This window comes from Sturnira hondurensis, unplaced genomic scaffold (genome assembly GCF_014824575.4).
Source record: "Sturnira hondurensis isolate 20B ecotype Veracruz unplaced genomic scaffold, ASM1482457v3 Scaffold0008196, whole genome shotgun sequence".
Taxonomy (NCBI): domain Eukaryota; kingdom Metazoa; phylum Chordata; class Mammalia; order Chiroptera; family Phyllostomidae; genus Sturnira; species Sturnira hondurensis.
In genome coordinates this window covers 18,038,252-18,050,514 of record NW_028080827.1, presented here as the reverse complement: position 1 = coordinate 18,050,514, position 12,263 = coordinate 18,038,252, and the positions used below count along the sequence as shown (strand labels likewise).

General features: G+C 53.6%; 1 protein-coding gene across 1 annotated transcript in view; it reads left to right on the top strand.

Moving 5' to 3' along the window:
* Window positions 1-12,263, top strand: part of IGDCC3 (immunoglobulin superfamily DCC subclass member 3) — a 40,816-nt gene that overhangs the window by 20,792 nt on the left and 7,761 nt on the right. Inside the window, exons 3-4 of the mRNA XM_037054436.1 lie at window positions 11,267-11,411; window positions 11,768-11,898. Coding sequence (XP_036910331.1) covers window positions 11,267-11,411; window positions 11,768-11,898 — 276 coding nt within the window. The remainder of the gene's footprint in view (window positions 1-11,266; window positions 11,412-11,767; window positions 11,899-12,263) is intronic.

Genomic DNA, 12,263 nt, shown 5'->3' with positions numbered 1-12,263 from the left:
CTTCTCTGCCCCTAAGGGCTAAGTGGAAGGGTGGACGAGTGAAAAACTGACCAACACAGTCTGATAATGCTAGGACGGAAGTAGGAGACAACACCTTCCAGGCAGGAGTTCATTCTGCCTCCTCTGGGGCATGTGGAGGATGAAGGTGCTCACAGAGAAAGAAGAAAAGAGTTTCGGGCAGAGGGGACAGCAGAAGAAATACAAGCAGGAACATTGATGTCATGTCCAGAGAAGGTAAACTTATCTCAAATGATCAGAGTACAGTTCCCACAGAGAGAGGACTGGCCTGCACTTGAGGCTGGAAAGATGAAGCAGGATCTAATAACCAAGACCTTAAATGTCGTCCCAAGGACAGTACCTTGATTCAGGTGATGGAGAACCAACGGAGATGTTTAGTGAACGTAGTGGATCTTCCGGAAGATGATTATGGGTTCAGGCTGGAGAAAGAGGCTGGAAAGGGGAAGCTATTACAGAAAGAAATAGTTAAGAGTGGTAAGAACCTAAGCCAAGGCTGGAAAAGGGAGGGCAGACAGGGGTTCGGTGACCAGTCTGCTGTTGTGGGAGAGGCAAAGGGAGAGGATGGGGTGGTGGCCCCCAGAGACTCCCTGGTCCTGCCGTGGAATGTAGGCTCCATCTCCCCCAAACAGGTCAAGCTTATCCTGGAGTGGTGTTGGGGTAGAGGAACTGCAGGCCCTACCCTGTTATGGATTGGTGTTGAGTCGCAGAGATTTCGTACAGCCATGAACAGGAGCACAGCACCGGATCAGGGTTCGAGAACTGGAGAGGTCCTCCGATGGGTGAAGGGGAGCCATTCTAGCCTGTGTTATCTTAGAATCTTAATGTTGGGATGGGCCTTGGAGATGATTCTGTCCATTCTACCCCACTCCCATTTTACAGATTGGAATTAAAAGGAGTCTGCGACAGAGGCCAGCATGACCCCAGGTCGCCTCTGCACCACCTAACCCCTACTACATTAGTCCTTACAGACCCTAATACTGTATGTGGCTCTGGAAATTTGGGGGAAGTTTCTGTTTTTGTTGAGTAAACCTCATGGTCATGTGAAAGCAATTTACTTAATAGCTCCAGCCTGAGCCCCCTAACCAGAGGCCCTTCCGGGAGGTGAGGGAGATCCGGTGTCCTGACCAGAACGACGGAAGTTAAGGATGTTGTGGGCCTGGGCAGGTTTACATAAGGAAGATTGGTGACCCTGACACGGGCGGAGACAGGCAGTCTGTGGAGAGGGGCTCTGCTGGGCCTGGACATTTTCAAGTCTAAGGCAGAGAGTGATTCCCCAGTCCATTCGCAGCCCCTAACCCTGCACCCTTGGCTGGCGCTTGGAAGCAGATATGCCTCAAAGGCTGCAACTGGGTGAGACTTTGTAACTTGTCTAACACAGCTCCCCCATTTTACAGAGAGGGAAGGAGAGGCCCAGGGAAGGACTTTGGCTTTATCAAGATCACACATCCAGATTTGCAACAACGTGAATGACCTTGAAAGTATTATGCTAAGTGAAATGAGTCAGAGAAAGACAAATTCTATTCACTTGTATGTGGAATCTAAAAATGAGCTCATAGCGTCCTGGAGATGTGATGTACAGACAGCATGGCAACTATAGTTAATAATATTGTAGTGCAGTTTTGAAAGTTGCTAAGGGAAAAGATCTTGAAAATTCTCATTACAAGAAAAAAACAATACAGTAACTGTGTTTATGGTGATGGATGTTGACACATAGTGGTGATTATTTTATAGCTTATACAAGTATCGAATCATTATGTTGTACCCCTGAAACAAAGAAAATATGGCAATTATACCTCAACTTAAAAAATAAAAAGAAATTTTTAAAAATCACACATCCAGTCATTAAAAGAACTTAATCAGTTACCTGATTACCCCTCCTTTTAGCAATTCCACCACCTCCTCCCCCCAACTCACTCCACAGAAGCCACGAGCATTTCACAATGCTTTACCCTCCCCACCAAAACCAGGAAAATAAACTGCTTCTCTCTTTTATAAGGCCTGAAGAGGAGTAGCCCTGTAGCTTGGACTTCCTCGATTGCCAAGTTGGAAGTGCTCAGGGAAGAGTACCCTTGGCTAATGGTCTTGGTTATTTATTCACCTGTGTTGATAGAATTTAGGAAACAAGCTTGGCTCAGTGGCTGTTAGTGGGGTGATAACACCACCTTATCATGGTGCTTATCTGCCTTAGTTACACTATGAAACCTACCCCAGACCCTGGGGGAGTTCAATTAAAGTGAAGCCTGCTGTGTCATGGGTACCCAAATGTGAGTAGGCGTGGTGTTTATAAGGGTCTAGGATATTGTGTGCCTCTGTTTTTCTCAGTGTGAATGTCCTTAGGGATCATCAGTGACATTTGAGCAGCATTTGTATTCCCCACTTCCAAGGTCAGCTGTGGTGCCTGGGGGGGGGAAACACTGGATTTGGAGAGCACTTGAAGTTCAAATGCCTGCCTTAACACCATTAACTAGCTGTGTGACCTTGGGCGAGTTACTTAACCTCTCTGAGCCTGAGAAGGGCTAGTAATCCCTACTTACCAGAAGTATAGTGGTTAACCAATGGCTCCTGCATGTTACTGTAGACCTAAGACCTTGACCTTGATGCTTTCACTCTGACATTCCTTCCTTCCTTTCTTCCTTCTTTCTTATGTGTGTGCATTTTTTTCCATTACCATTTAGCCCCCTTATATCTCTACCCCCTCTTCTGACATTTCTTTCTGTTTTTAAAAGATTTTATTTATTTATTTTTAGAGAGAGGGGAAGGGAGGGAGAAAGGGAGAGAAATAGCGATGCATGAAACATTGATTGCTTTGCCTCTTGAATACCCCGAACTGGGGACCTGGCCCGCCACCCAGGCGTGTGCCCTGACTGGAAATTGAACTGGGGACTTTTTGGTTCGCAGGCCAGAGCTTGAGCCACTGAGCCATACCAGCCAGAGCTCTGACATGTCTTAAGAGCTGGAGTGGGAACACTAAGGACAGGGCTTGTGAGATGGAGAGAATTTGCTCATGGGGTGCCATAACATTCTTTCTAATGCATCAGCGGTCAGTAGCTATCTGTTGAATGAAGGCTTAGAGTCAACTCAGTGAGTCTGCTGTGTAAATAGGAGAGAGGACTGCATTTCCCAAACCGAAAACCAGGACACATCTTCCAACTCCTTGTCTGATACCTGGGGTGAAAACAAATACTTTGAAGTGGGTACTGCTTTTGCAAACCTGTCAGTCGGGGCGGGGGGCGGGGGGGGGGTGGCGGGGCGGGCGGGGAGGGCAGTCACATGGGGTAGGTGTGCTCCTCTCCCTTTCCTGTTCCCAGAATGTGTAAGAGGCCACCCCTGAAAACAGTGGGGCACACCCACCCAGTGGCACATCCAATCTGTCCCTTAAGCAGGCTGGGAAGCCTGCGTCCTTCAGGCAGACGCCTCCAAGCACACTTTATACACAGCGCTGCAGATTGGAGGCTGCAGGGGGCGGAGCTCAAGGCTTGATCTGGAGGAAGAACTGGAGCCTCCCAATTACGGGCTGAGTAATTAAAAGTAGGGCTTTGAGAGGTTTTATTTTCCTTGGGTTGTAAAAGCCCAACCCAGGGGATGCAGAGAGGCCCAGATCACCTCCCCTGCAGCCGTTCATCGGGCCTCACAGTCCACTGGAATCCAAGATCAGGCCATAAAGGTTCGAGGCTCACCAGTTCCACCGTGGGCCAACAGCTGGATACAGGGACTTTCCCAAGCTGAGGCTAGCCCCCCCACTGCCTCCTACCTCTCCCCCATCCAGGCCCCCATTTGTCAGAGGTGGCTGCTGGGAGGGAGGGGAGAGACGTGGATTTATGGCTGCTGACTTGAAAGACAAAGTTGTCTTTTGTGTTAGAATTGGGGCGGTGGGGGGAGTGGTGAGCTGGTGGTGGAGTGGGAGGGTGGCAGGGAGGGGCTGGGGTTCAGGGGCCCAAGGCAGGGGGTGAAGGGTTTGAGGAGGCAGACAAAGGGATCCAGAGGCTTCTCAGAGCAGGGTCACCCAGCAAAGGCCCAGAGGAATCAATCACCCGCACCCCCCCACCCAGGGAAGCCGAGCAGGGCCTCTGAGCCATTGAAGCCCTCTGGGGCTGTTTATAAGTGCTAGACACGGTCTGCCTAGATCCATGTAACACCCAAACCCTGAACACACCCTCCCTTCCTCCTCAAAACATACTCTGGACTCAGAACCTTGATTCAGCTCTCAGACTCCCCTTTGGAAGCCCAGGGAAGTAAATGTAGGTCTTTTCAGTTCATACAGTTCAGAAGCCTACAGCCAGTCAGTATGGGGGTTCTTCCCTTACAGATAGATCCAAGGGCAATGTGAGAACCAGGTAATGGGAGACAGAGTGTTGGAGAGGGTGACCCTGGCTGGGCTGGAGAACCCTGAGAACAAGACCAGTATCCCACTAGGGACTATGGGCAAGTCACCGGCCTCCCTCTGAGGGCCATTCTGCCCCAGCTCTAGCCCACTGGTGGCTCTGCCTGGTGGGTCTGGGCGGAGGCCAGTGCCGTCATCGGGTGCCCGAGTTCAGCAGGTGCTTTAACTACACCTCAGAGAGCCACATCCATCCTCTGGAATGAGCCTGGCCTATAAAGGCATGAGTTTATGGGCTTCATAAACATTTTACTAGAGAAATCAAGGCCTCAATTACCCAATGGCCTCTTCCAACTGACAGCTCGGTGTATCGGGGCCTCTATGAAGCCCCCAGGCAGAAGTGAGATAGAAGAAGCCCTGCTCTGGTTTATACCCAGCTGCCCCCAGCCCCCCACAAACCCCCTCGTCATTCAAATCTCACGAATTCTAACTTGACTCCCATCTCCAGAGAGCAGAAGGCTCTGCCAGTAACCCTGTGAGCCTTGGGCTTTCCCAGGGGAGCTGGATGCCCCCTTGGAGAAGGTAGCTGCCACCACCTTAGCCCCCCAACCCCCAGCTCGACCCTTTCATAACCTCTTGGCTCCCTTTTAACTCAAGATCCTACTATTTTCCCTCAACAGTGGCCAGCAAGTAGTTGCTGTTTGCGGAGGAGTGTGTTAAGTAAGCACTTTGCAAAGTGTTACTCTTCGACTCTTCCTAGTGCCGCAGCTCTCGCACCGTGGCCTGTTATTCTCCCTGCTTTTTGGAAGTGAGAAAAGAGAGGTTCTGAGAGGCTGAGTTGCCCACGGTTGACACACAGCTGACAGTGGCGGGGCTGAGTGGGAGCCCCGTCCAGTGTGATTCCACGGCCTGTTAACCTCCCCCGTGACACTGCTTCAAACAGCTCTTGGCAGGCGTTTCCCCACTAGCAGCAGAATCTTGCCCCTCGAACCCCTCTCTGCCCTGCGGTGGGTGGGACAGCCCTGGGATGCTGATCGGCTGTGGGCCTCATCCGTGGTCTCTGCGTCTGTTGGTGTGGCGGCAGCTGTCAGGGCAAGGCCAGGCCAGGAACGAAGGTGGAGAGGAGGGGGCGGCTCTCCAGTGGGGCCGAGCCCAGCCTCTGGTCTGGACCAGCACTGCCCAGGAGGGTTTTCTGTGATGATGGGGCTGCGCTGTTGCTGCGTCCCCACAGTGTGGCCAGTAGCCACCTGGGGCTGTTGAGCACTTGAAATGTGGCTAGTGAGTCAGAGAGACGGATTTTTAAATTGTACTTAACTTTAATTTAAATGGCCACCTGCGGCTAGTGGCTGCTACACGGGACAGCACAGGGGATGCCCACCGCTGCTGGCGGCTGACATCTGCTCAGAGTTCTCTGGTGTGCAGGGTCCTGTGGGCACCGCCCTGCGGGGCTCCGGCCTTGCGCAGGGGCCACGTTCATCGGAAGGGGCCGTGCCTGCTTGGAGCCCGGGATTGGCTGGCAGCCCGAGGCATCTGCACGATATTTCGCGTCACAAGTGGCTGAAAAGGGTGTTTTACCTCAGGAGGAGTTTCTCGGGGAGCAGCCCAGACCCCAAGTGTTCGAAGGGCTCTCGTCGTCCTCTAGAGCAGGACTGTGTGGTGCAAATGCAGCGCGAGCCACCGCAGGGCAGTTGAAGTTTCCTGATAGTCGCAGTTACAAAACAAAGGTTTAAAAACAAACAGATGAAGTCAATTTTAATAGTAAATTTTATTTGACTTAACATATGCAAAGTATTATCCATTTGTAATAATTATTTTTAATATTAATAATATTTTTATACTTTGGGGCTGTCTTTAAAGTTTTTTTTTAATTTTTAAAAAATTTTTAAAATATAATTTTTATTTAATTCTTGTTCACGTACAGGTTTCTGTCTTATATTCCCAACCCTGCCCGCCCCCTAAAGTTTTAAATATTATTATTATATTCAATATATTTATATTCAACTTAAAATTTACATTTTTCATTGTTTATTATTATCAGTTTAAATTGTGCATTGTCTTATTCTGGTAAAAATACATGTGGTAGAACATGTACTGCCCTAACCATGTGTAAACGTCCCAGTTCCGTGGCGTCAGTCCATTTGCGTTGTTGTGAAAACCATCACGGCCTTGGTCCCCAGGACACAGACACTGCCTCCCCAGCACCGCCCCCGGGGNCCCCCCCCCCCCCGCCCGTGGTAGCCAGCTTTCTCCTTTCTGTCTCCGTGCCTGTCCTGGGTGCCTCATACAAGTGGAGTCACACAGTGTGTGTCTTTTGATTCTTCAGGTACATACCAAGAAGCAGAATTGCAGGGTTATATGGTAATTCTATTTTTTTTGAGGACCCACCATACTGTTTTCCACAGTGTCTGTAGCATTTTACATTCCCACCAACTGTACACCGGGGTTCGAATTTCCCTACATGCTTATCTTCTGTTGTTTCTGTTTTTCCCCCTTTTTTTTAATAGTAGCCATCCTAATGGGACTGAGGTAGCATCTCATGATGATTTTGATGCGCTTTTCCCGAGTGTTTAGTGTCTTTTTATTTATGCACAGTCTTCGATATCCAGGGTGTATTTTACCCTGACAGCCATCTCAGGTTGGACCATCACATTTTAGGGGCTTCACAGCTGGCTGCTACTATATTGGAAAATGTGATTCTGGAGGGGAAGTTAGAGCAGTGGGTAGAAACAAGTGGGATTCAGACACGTCCCTGGTGTAAGGAGAAACATTATGATGACCCAAGCTGCCTGAGAAGGGCCTGGGCACCCAGGAGGCTGCGTGTCCTTGGTCCTTGGCAGGGATGGGCACCAGGAAGGGCTGGCCTTGATGACCTTGGGAAGAGCGTGTAGCTCATGGTCGTTCCTCTCGAGTGACTGCGAGTGCAGACAGTCTGTGCTGGGGACCCCCAGTGGCGCGGCTTTTGCAAAGGCTGTTTTGAGCTCTGCATCCCAACACGCCCATTGATCTTTTTGTCATCACACACCGGATAAGAGTCTGGCTGTAGCCACAGGGTGGGAGGCTGGGCTCCGGGGAGCTGCCAGCTTCCTTCCCAGCACTCTGCCTCGACCCTTCGCTGCCCCTCAGCGTCCCCCTGGAGCCTGTCTAATCAGATCCAGGCCTGACCTCGCCAGAGGTCCTGCACCAGGAAGAAAGCCTCCCTCCCTCCCCGAGCCACTCTAGATCTCACTCTAGGAGACCCCTTCCCCTCGGGGTGATTTATAGGGGTGTCCAGGAGTCGTTTCCTGCCCGTTTCTGTTCTCTCCTAGCTAGCTCGGTGGGTTGCTGGGCTCACTCTCTGCCCTTGTCTTTCCCTATGGCCTGGCTCCACCCAAACTCCAGGTAGAGAGGGACTAGGAGATTCCTTCCCAGATTGCTTGGGGACAAAGGTGTTTCTTCTTTCTCCACAACCGTCCCCCCTAAACATGCCTTTGTTCACCCGGTCACTCCCTTTGGCCCTCACACTGGAAGGGCCTCTCAACCACTGCCCTAAATTACTTCCTCTCATCACCCAGCTTGAGTGAGGGACCAAAGACTGTCCCTACCTGACCAAGGTGTCAGCAGGAGCATAAAGCATCAACTGCTGCAAGCGACTACCCCACCTGTGTGTCCACCAGCTACTGACAAAATACCCCCAACACCAGCCACACACAGTGTCTGTAACCTGTGCACACCATTATCCACCTCACTGTGGCCTCCAGGATGACTTGTTTGGGGCTCAGGGTGCACAGGGGCCTGACCCTCAGCTTCACACCCCCACGCTTGCCCGAGGGCCCTCTGCCCCGAGAGACACGGTGAGGCATAGCTTCCCCCAGCTGTGTCCTGCTAGCACAAGCAAGAGTGGAGACAGATTTGCAGACCAAACATGTCCCACTCTGAGAGATTGGAGAAGGCCTAAATGGCCCCCCAAACTCCCCTGACTTCCTAAAGAAAAAAGTGCTGAGACCTATAAATTAAGAGGGAGCAGAAGATTCCAAGAAACCCCAGCTATATGTGGACAAAGGCCTGTTCATGAAGGTGGCAGGAGTCGAAGCTAGAAGGCTCCAAAGAGTGCCTGCCTGCTCGCCTCTTCATTCACAGATGAGAGGACTGGCCCTGGACACAGCCATCCTCAGGATACCCAAGGGATGTGCAAAGCAGATCAGAGGGTTGGCAGGGGTGTGAGGACCAGTAGGGAAGAAGGAGCCTCCGACGTAGAGGACTGCATCTCCCTATTGGGCCCACCTTCCCTGGACCACATCTGTGTAACCAGCTGGGCTGTAAGCAATGGACTGAAGAACCATCTCTGGGGCTCTTAATCCTCCCTGCAACCTGCAGTACGGCCCTCCTCCCAACCCAACTGGCGAGAAGACTCCAGTCCAGCCTGCAGTTCCCCCTGGACTTACCTGCCCTTGGAGAGTGAAAAGCTTGCTGGAGAATGAAGGGACGTCCCAGTAGAGGGTCTAGGACGTGGAAATTCTGATTCCGGTCTGGAGCCACAGCTGGGCCTGGGCCTCAGGTTCCCCTTCATAAAATGAAGGGGTTGGCTTTAGAGGGGTGGTTGTCAAGCACTTTGAAAGGCAAGGCTGCCCTTCAGACGAAACGTTTGGCAGGACTGCTGTTGAGTAGAGCAGACAGAGAGGCACAGCAGGGCTCTGCTGTTCAGTGGAAGGGAAACGTGGGTCCCTGAGCAAGGAGGGGCTCCTCTGCATCCAGGGGCCCCAGGGGCCCCTCGGGAGTCCTGCTGTACCTGTGAAGAGGCGCAGACTGGCTCTGCAGCTCCCCCCCCACCCCGTCCCTCTCGAGCATGCCTCCCCAGCGTCACATTTAAGTCATGCTGCTGCTGTAGTTTAGTTTGGGGGGAGAAAGAGGAGCTGCGTGGTAGAGGCCAGACTTTCTCCATCCCCAATGCCCCCTACTCCTTGGTAAGGAAGCGGCCCTATCCCTTGTACCTCTCCTCAGGCCAGTTCCTAGCTCCAGGTGCCTCCAGGGACCCCAGAACAGGGGCTAGAAGCACAAAAGGATTCAGTTCCTCAATGAGAAGGCATCTGTAGTCAGCAGGGCCATTAGTCCCCGCCCCTGGACCCTGGGGGTCTGCGAGCTCCTCTCCAGCTGGAGTGAGGAGGGGCAGGCAGCTCCCCAGCTCCTGAATGGGCAGGGCCCAGTGGGCAGAGACCCCCCCCACCCCGCACCCAGGAGCCTGGGTGCCCTGTCTGCTCAGCAGGCCCACTTCCAGCCATGCCCTGGAGGTTGAGAGGCACAGAGGCCTGGAGGCCACAGAGGGGCCCCAGCAGTGCCTCAGCCCCCACCCCCAAGTCCCTGAGCCGACCTGCAGGCCCTTGGCCAAACAGCCTTTGGCCTGAGACAGGGCAGGCTGACCTCCCCGGGGCTCCCTGGGGAATCCTCTAGCGGGCCTAATGGGGACACCAGCTGGGGCACTTTCCCCTACCTCCTACTCTGAGAGCCCCAAGGTGCTGTTTGTAAGGGCCATACCTACAAGGGGACACGTGTGATTGATTACCAGAATCACACACCAGTCACAGGAGCCAAGGGGATACAGACCCCCATTCACATCCAGCCATGACACTCAGACCACGCACACGGGGACAGCCACATCCTCCCGGCAGACATGGCCCCACGCTTATGTGAGAGGAGGCGCTCACACCCATCAGCCGGTTCCCCAGAGGCCCTGAAAGAGGAGGAGGCAGGGCAGGGGATTTTTATGCATGTTTATATTTAATGAACCACATGCAAATTAGATGGAGAACATGCCACAAAAGAATCAGTCCCCAGAGGCTCTGGGAAGAAGGGCACAAAGGCTCCGCCTTTCGGGGCTGCTTTGGAGTCCAGAACAAGCTTGCAGATTGAGGGGGTCTGAGGCAGGGTGTGCCCACCCATGCCAGGGAGCCGGGAGCAGGAGCCAGAACCAGCCCCAGCACCCCGGCTGCAGTGGGGGGAGGGGTCCGGGGAGGGGCGACTGTCCCAGTTGATGGAGTGCCGGAGGGGAGGTGCTGCCTGCCTGGACAGATGGTGAGCTGCCTTCCCGCACTTGAAGCAAAGTGGATTTTAATGAAATCACAGCCCTGGTGCTGAAGCTGGGAACTCGAGAGGGAGGGGCCCTTTCCCTGAGCTTTACAGGGTGAGGTTTGGGGAGGGAAGGGAACGAGGGTGGGAGGAAACACTTAACCAGCCTAAAATGGGGTGGCGGTATGCCACAGCCCCCCCTGCACCAGCCTCAGCAGACCAGACTTGAAGCAGTTCAGATTCCCAAAAGGTGGGGAAGGGGCCCCTGGATATATATGATGCATTGAAATGTAGGTTGGTAGGCCTGACAGTCTTCTGTCACCTTGGGTGGAAATGCCACCCCCTTGGGGCACCTCCAAAAGCTGCAGAAGAATGGGGGATGGGGTGGTGAGGAAGGGTGAAGAATACTGTTGGTGCTGGGCTGCAACTGGACTACCTGCTTCCCTCTCTGGGCCTCATTTCCTGTTCTGTGAAACACACAGCAGAACACGGAGGCCTTGCCAAGGGGGGAGTTTATGAAAATAAATTGGGAAGCAGCGGGGAAAGTAGGCAGCAGAACTCAGAGGCAGGGCTTTCTCTGACTGGCCTGTGTGGGTCAGCAGCCCAAGATTTCCTGGTTAGAGGTTTGTCATCCAAGAGTTTATCCAGATCTTTCTCTAAATGTGCCAGCCCAGCCTGTACGACCCCTTAGGGGGAGACATTTCCCACGATGGGAGGCTGGACAAGTGCTGATGTGTCCCGGGCTGATGCCGTGTGTCTGCCAGTGCTAGGACAACCCCCACCCCTGGGTGGGATGAGGTCCTGGGTGCCAGGACACTAGCCTGTGACCACCCCTCTCTCTGCTCCTCAGCAGTGGGCCTCTCCCACACGCACCTCCCCGTCTCTCACCAGCCATGTCAGACTTCCACGTGCATCCCCAGGCCATTGCGGGTGAGGAGGGCGGCGTGGCCCGCTTCCAGTGCCAAATCCACGGACTCCCCAAACCCCTGATCATGTGGGAGAAGAACAGAGTCCCCATCGATACGGACAACGAGAGGTGAGCCCCGTGTGGGAACGCTGGAGGGAGGACAGAGAGGTGGGCCCAGGTCTGGGCCTTGCGGAAGGCCTGCCTGCCTGCCTGCCTGCCCCGGTGTGGAGTTTCGACAGCTGTGCTGAACCTGAGTGTCCCAGAGTTGATGCTCGTGGACATATCCACCAGGGGGACCATGTGTGACTGTTGTCAGGGGTGGAATTGTGGGTGCGACTACCTGCAAGGATCCAGGTGTGTCTGCGATGGTGACAGTGACATGGAACAGTACCTGGTGCCTGGCTGTGTCTGTGATGCTCAGTGTTCCTGTGGCCGACGGTGCCAGTGGCTGTGCTGGTGGTCATCTGTGCCCCCCTCATCAACAGGTACACACTGCTGCCCAAGGGCGTCCTGCAGATCACAGGACTTCGAGCTGAGGACAGTGGCGTCTTCCATTGCGTGGCCTCGAACATTGCCAGTGTCCGTGTCAGCCACGGGGCCAGGCTCACTGTGTCAGGTGAGGGTCCCTTGCTCTGCCGAGTCCCTCTCCCAACCAGCCTCCTGACTTCTCCCCACCCCCAGATCAGCCCCCCTTCAGCTGGCCCCCGAGACTTGTCGGCCAAGGGCAGACAGGGTACCTTTGGAGCCCAAAGCTGTGGGCTCCTGGCAGTGAGGGTTCAGGAGGAATCCAAGGTGTACACCCTGGCTCAGTTCCACCTGAGGAAGCTCAGCCTCTGCTGACGCTGGAGGTTGCAGGGACAGCAACAGAGAGATGAGTGTGAGCGACAGACATCCTGGGGCCCCTGGCATCACCTCTGCACCAGTAGGACCTGATTTCTGGGCTGGAGTTTGTTCTCCACCCCCATGTCCTGTGTTGTGGGT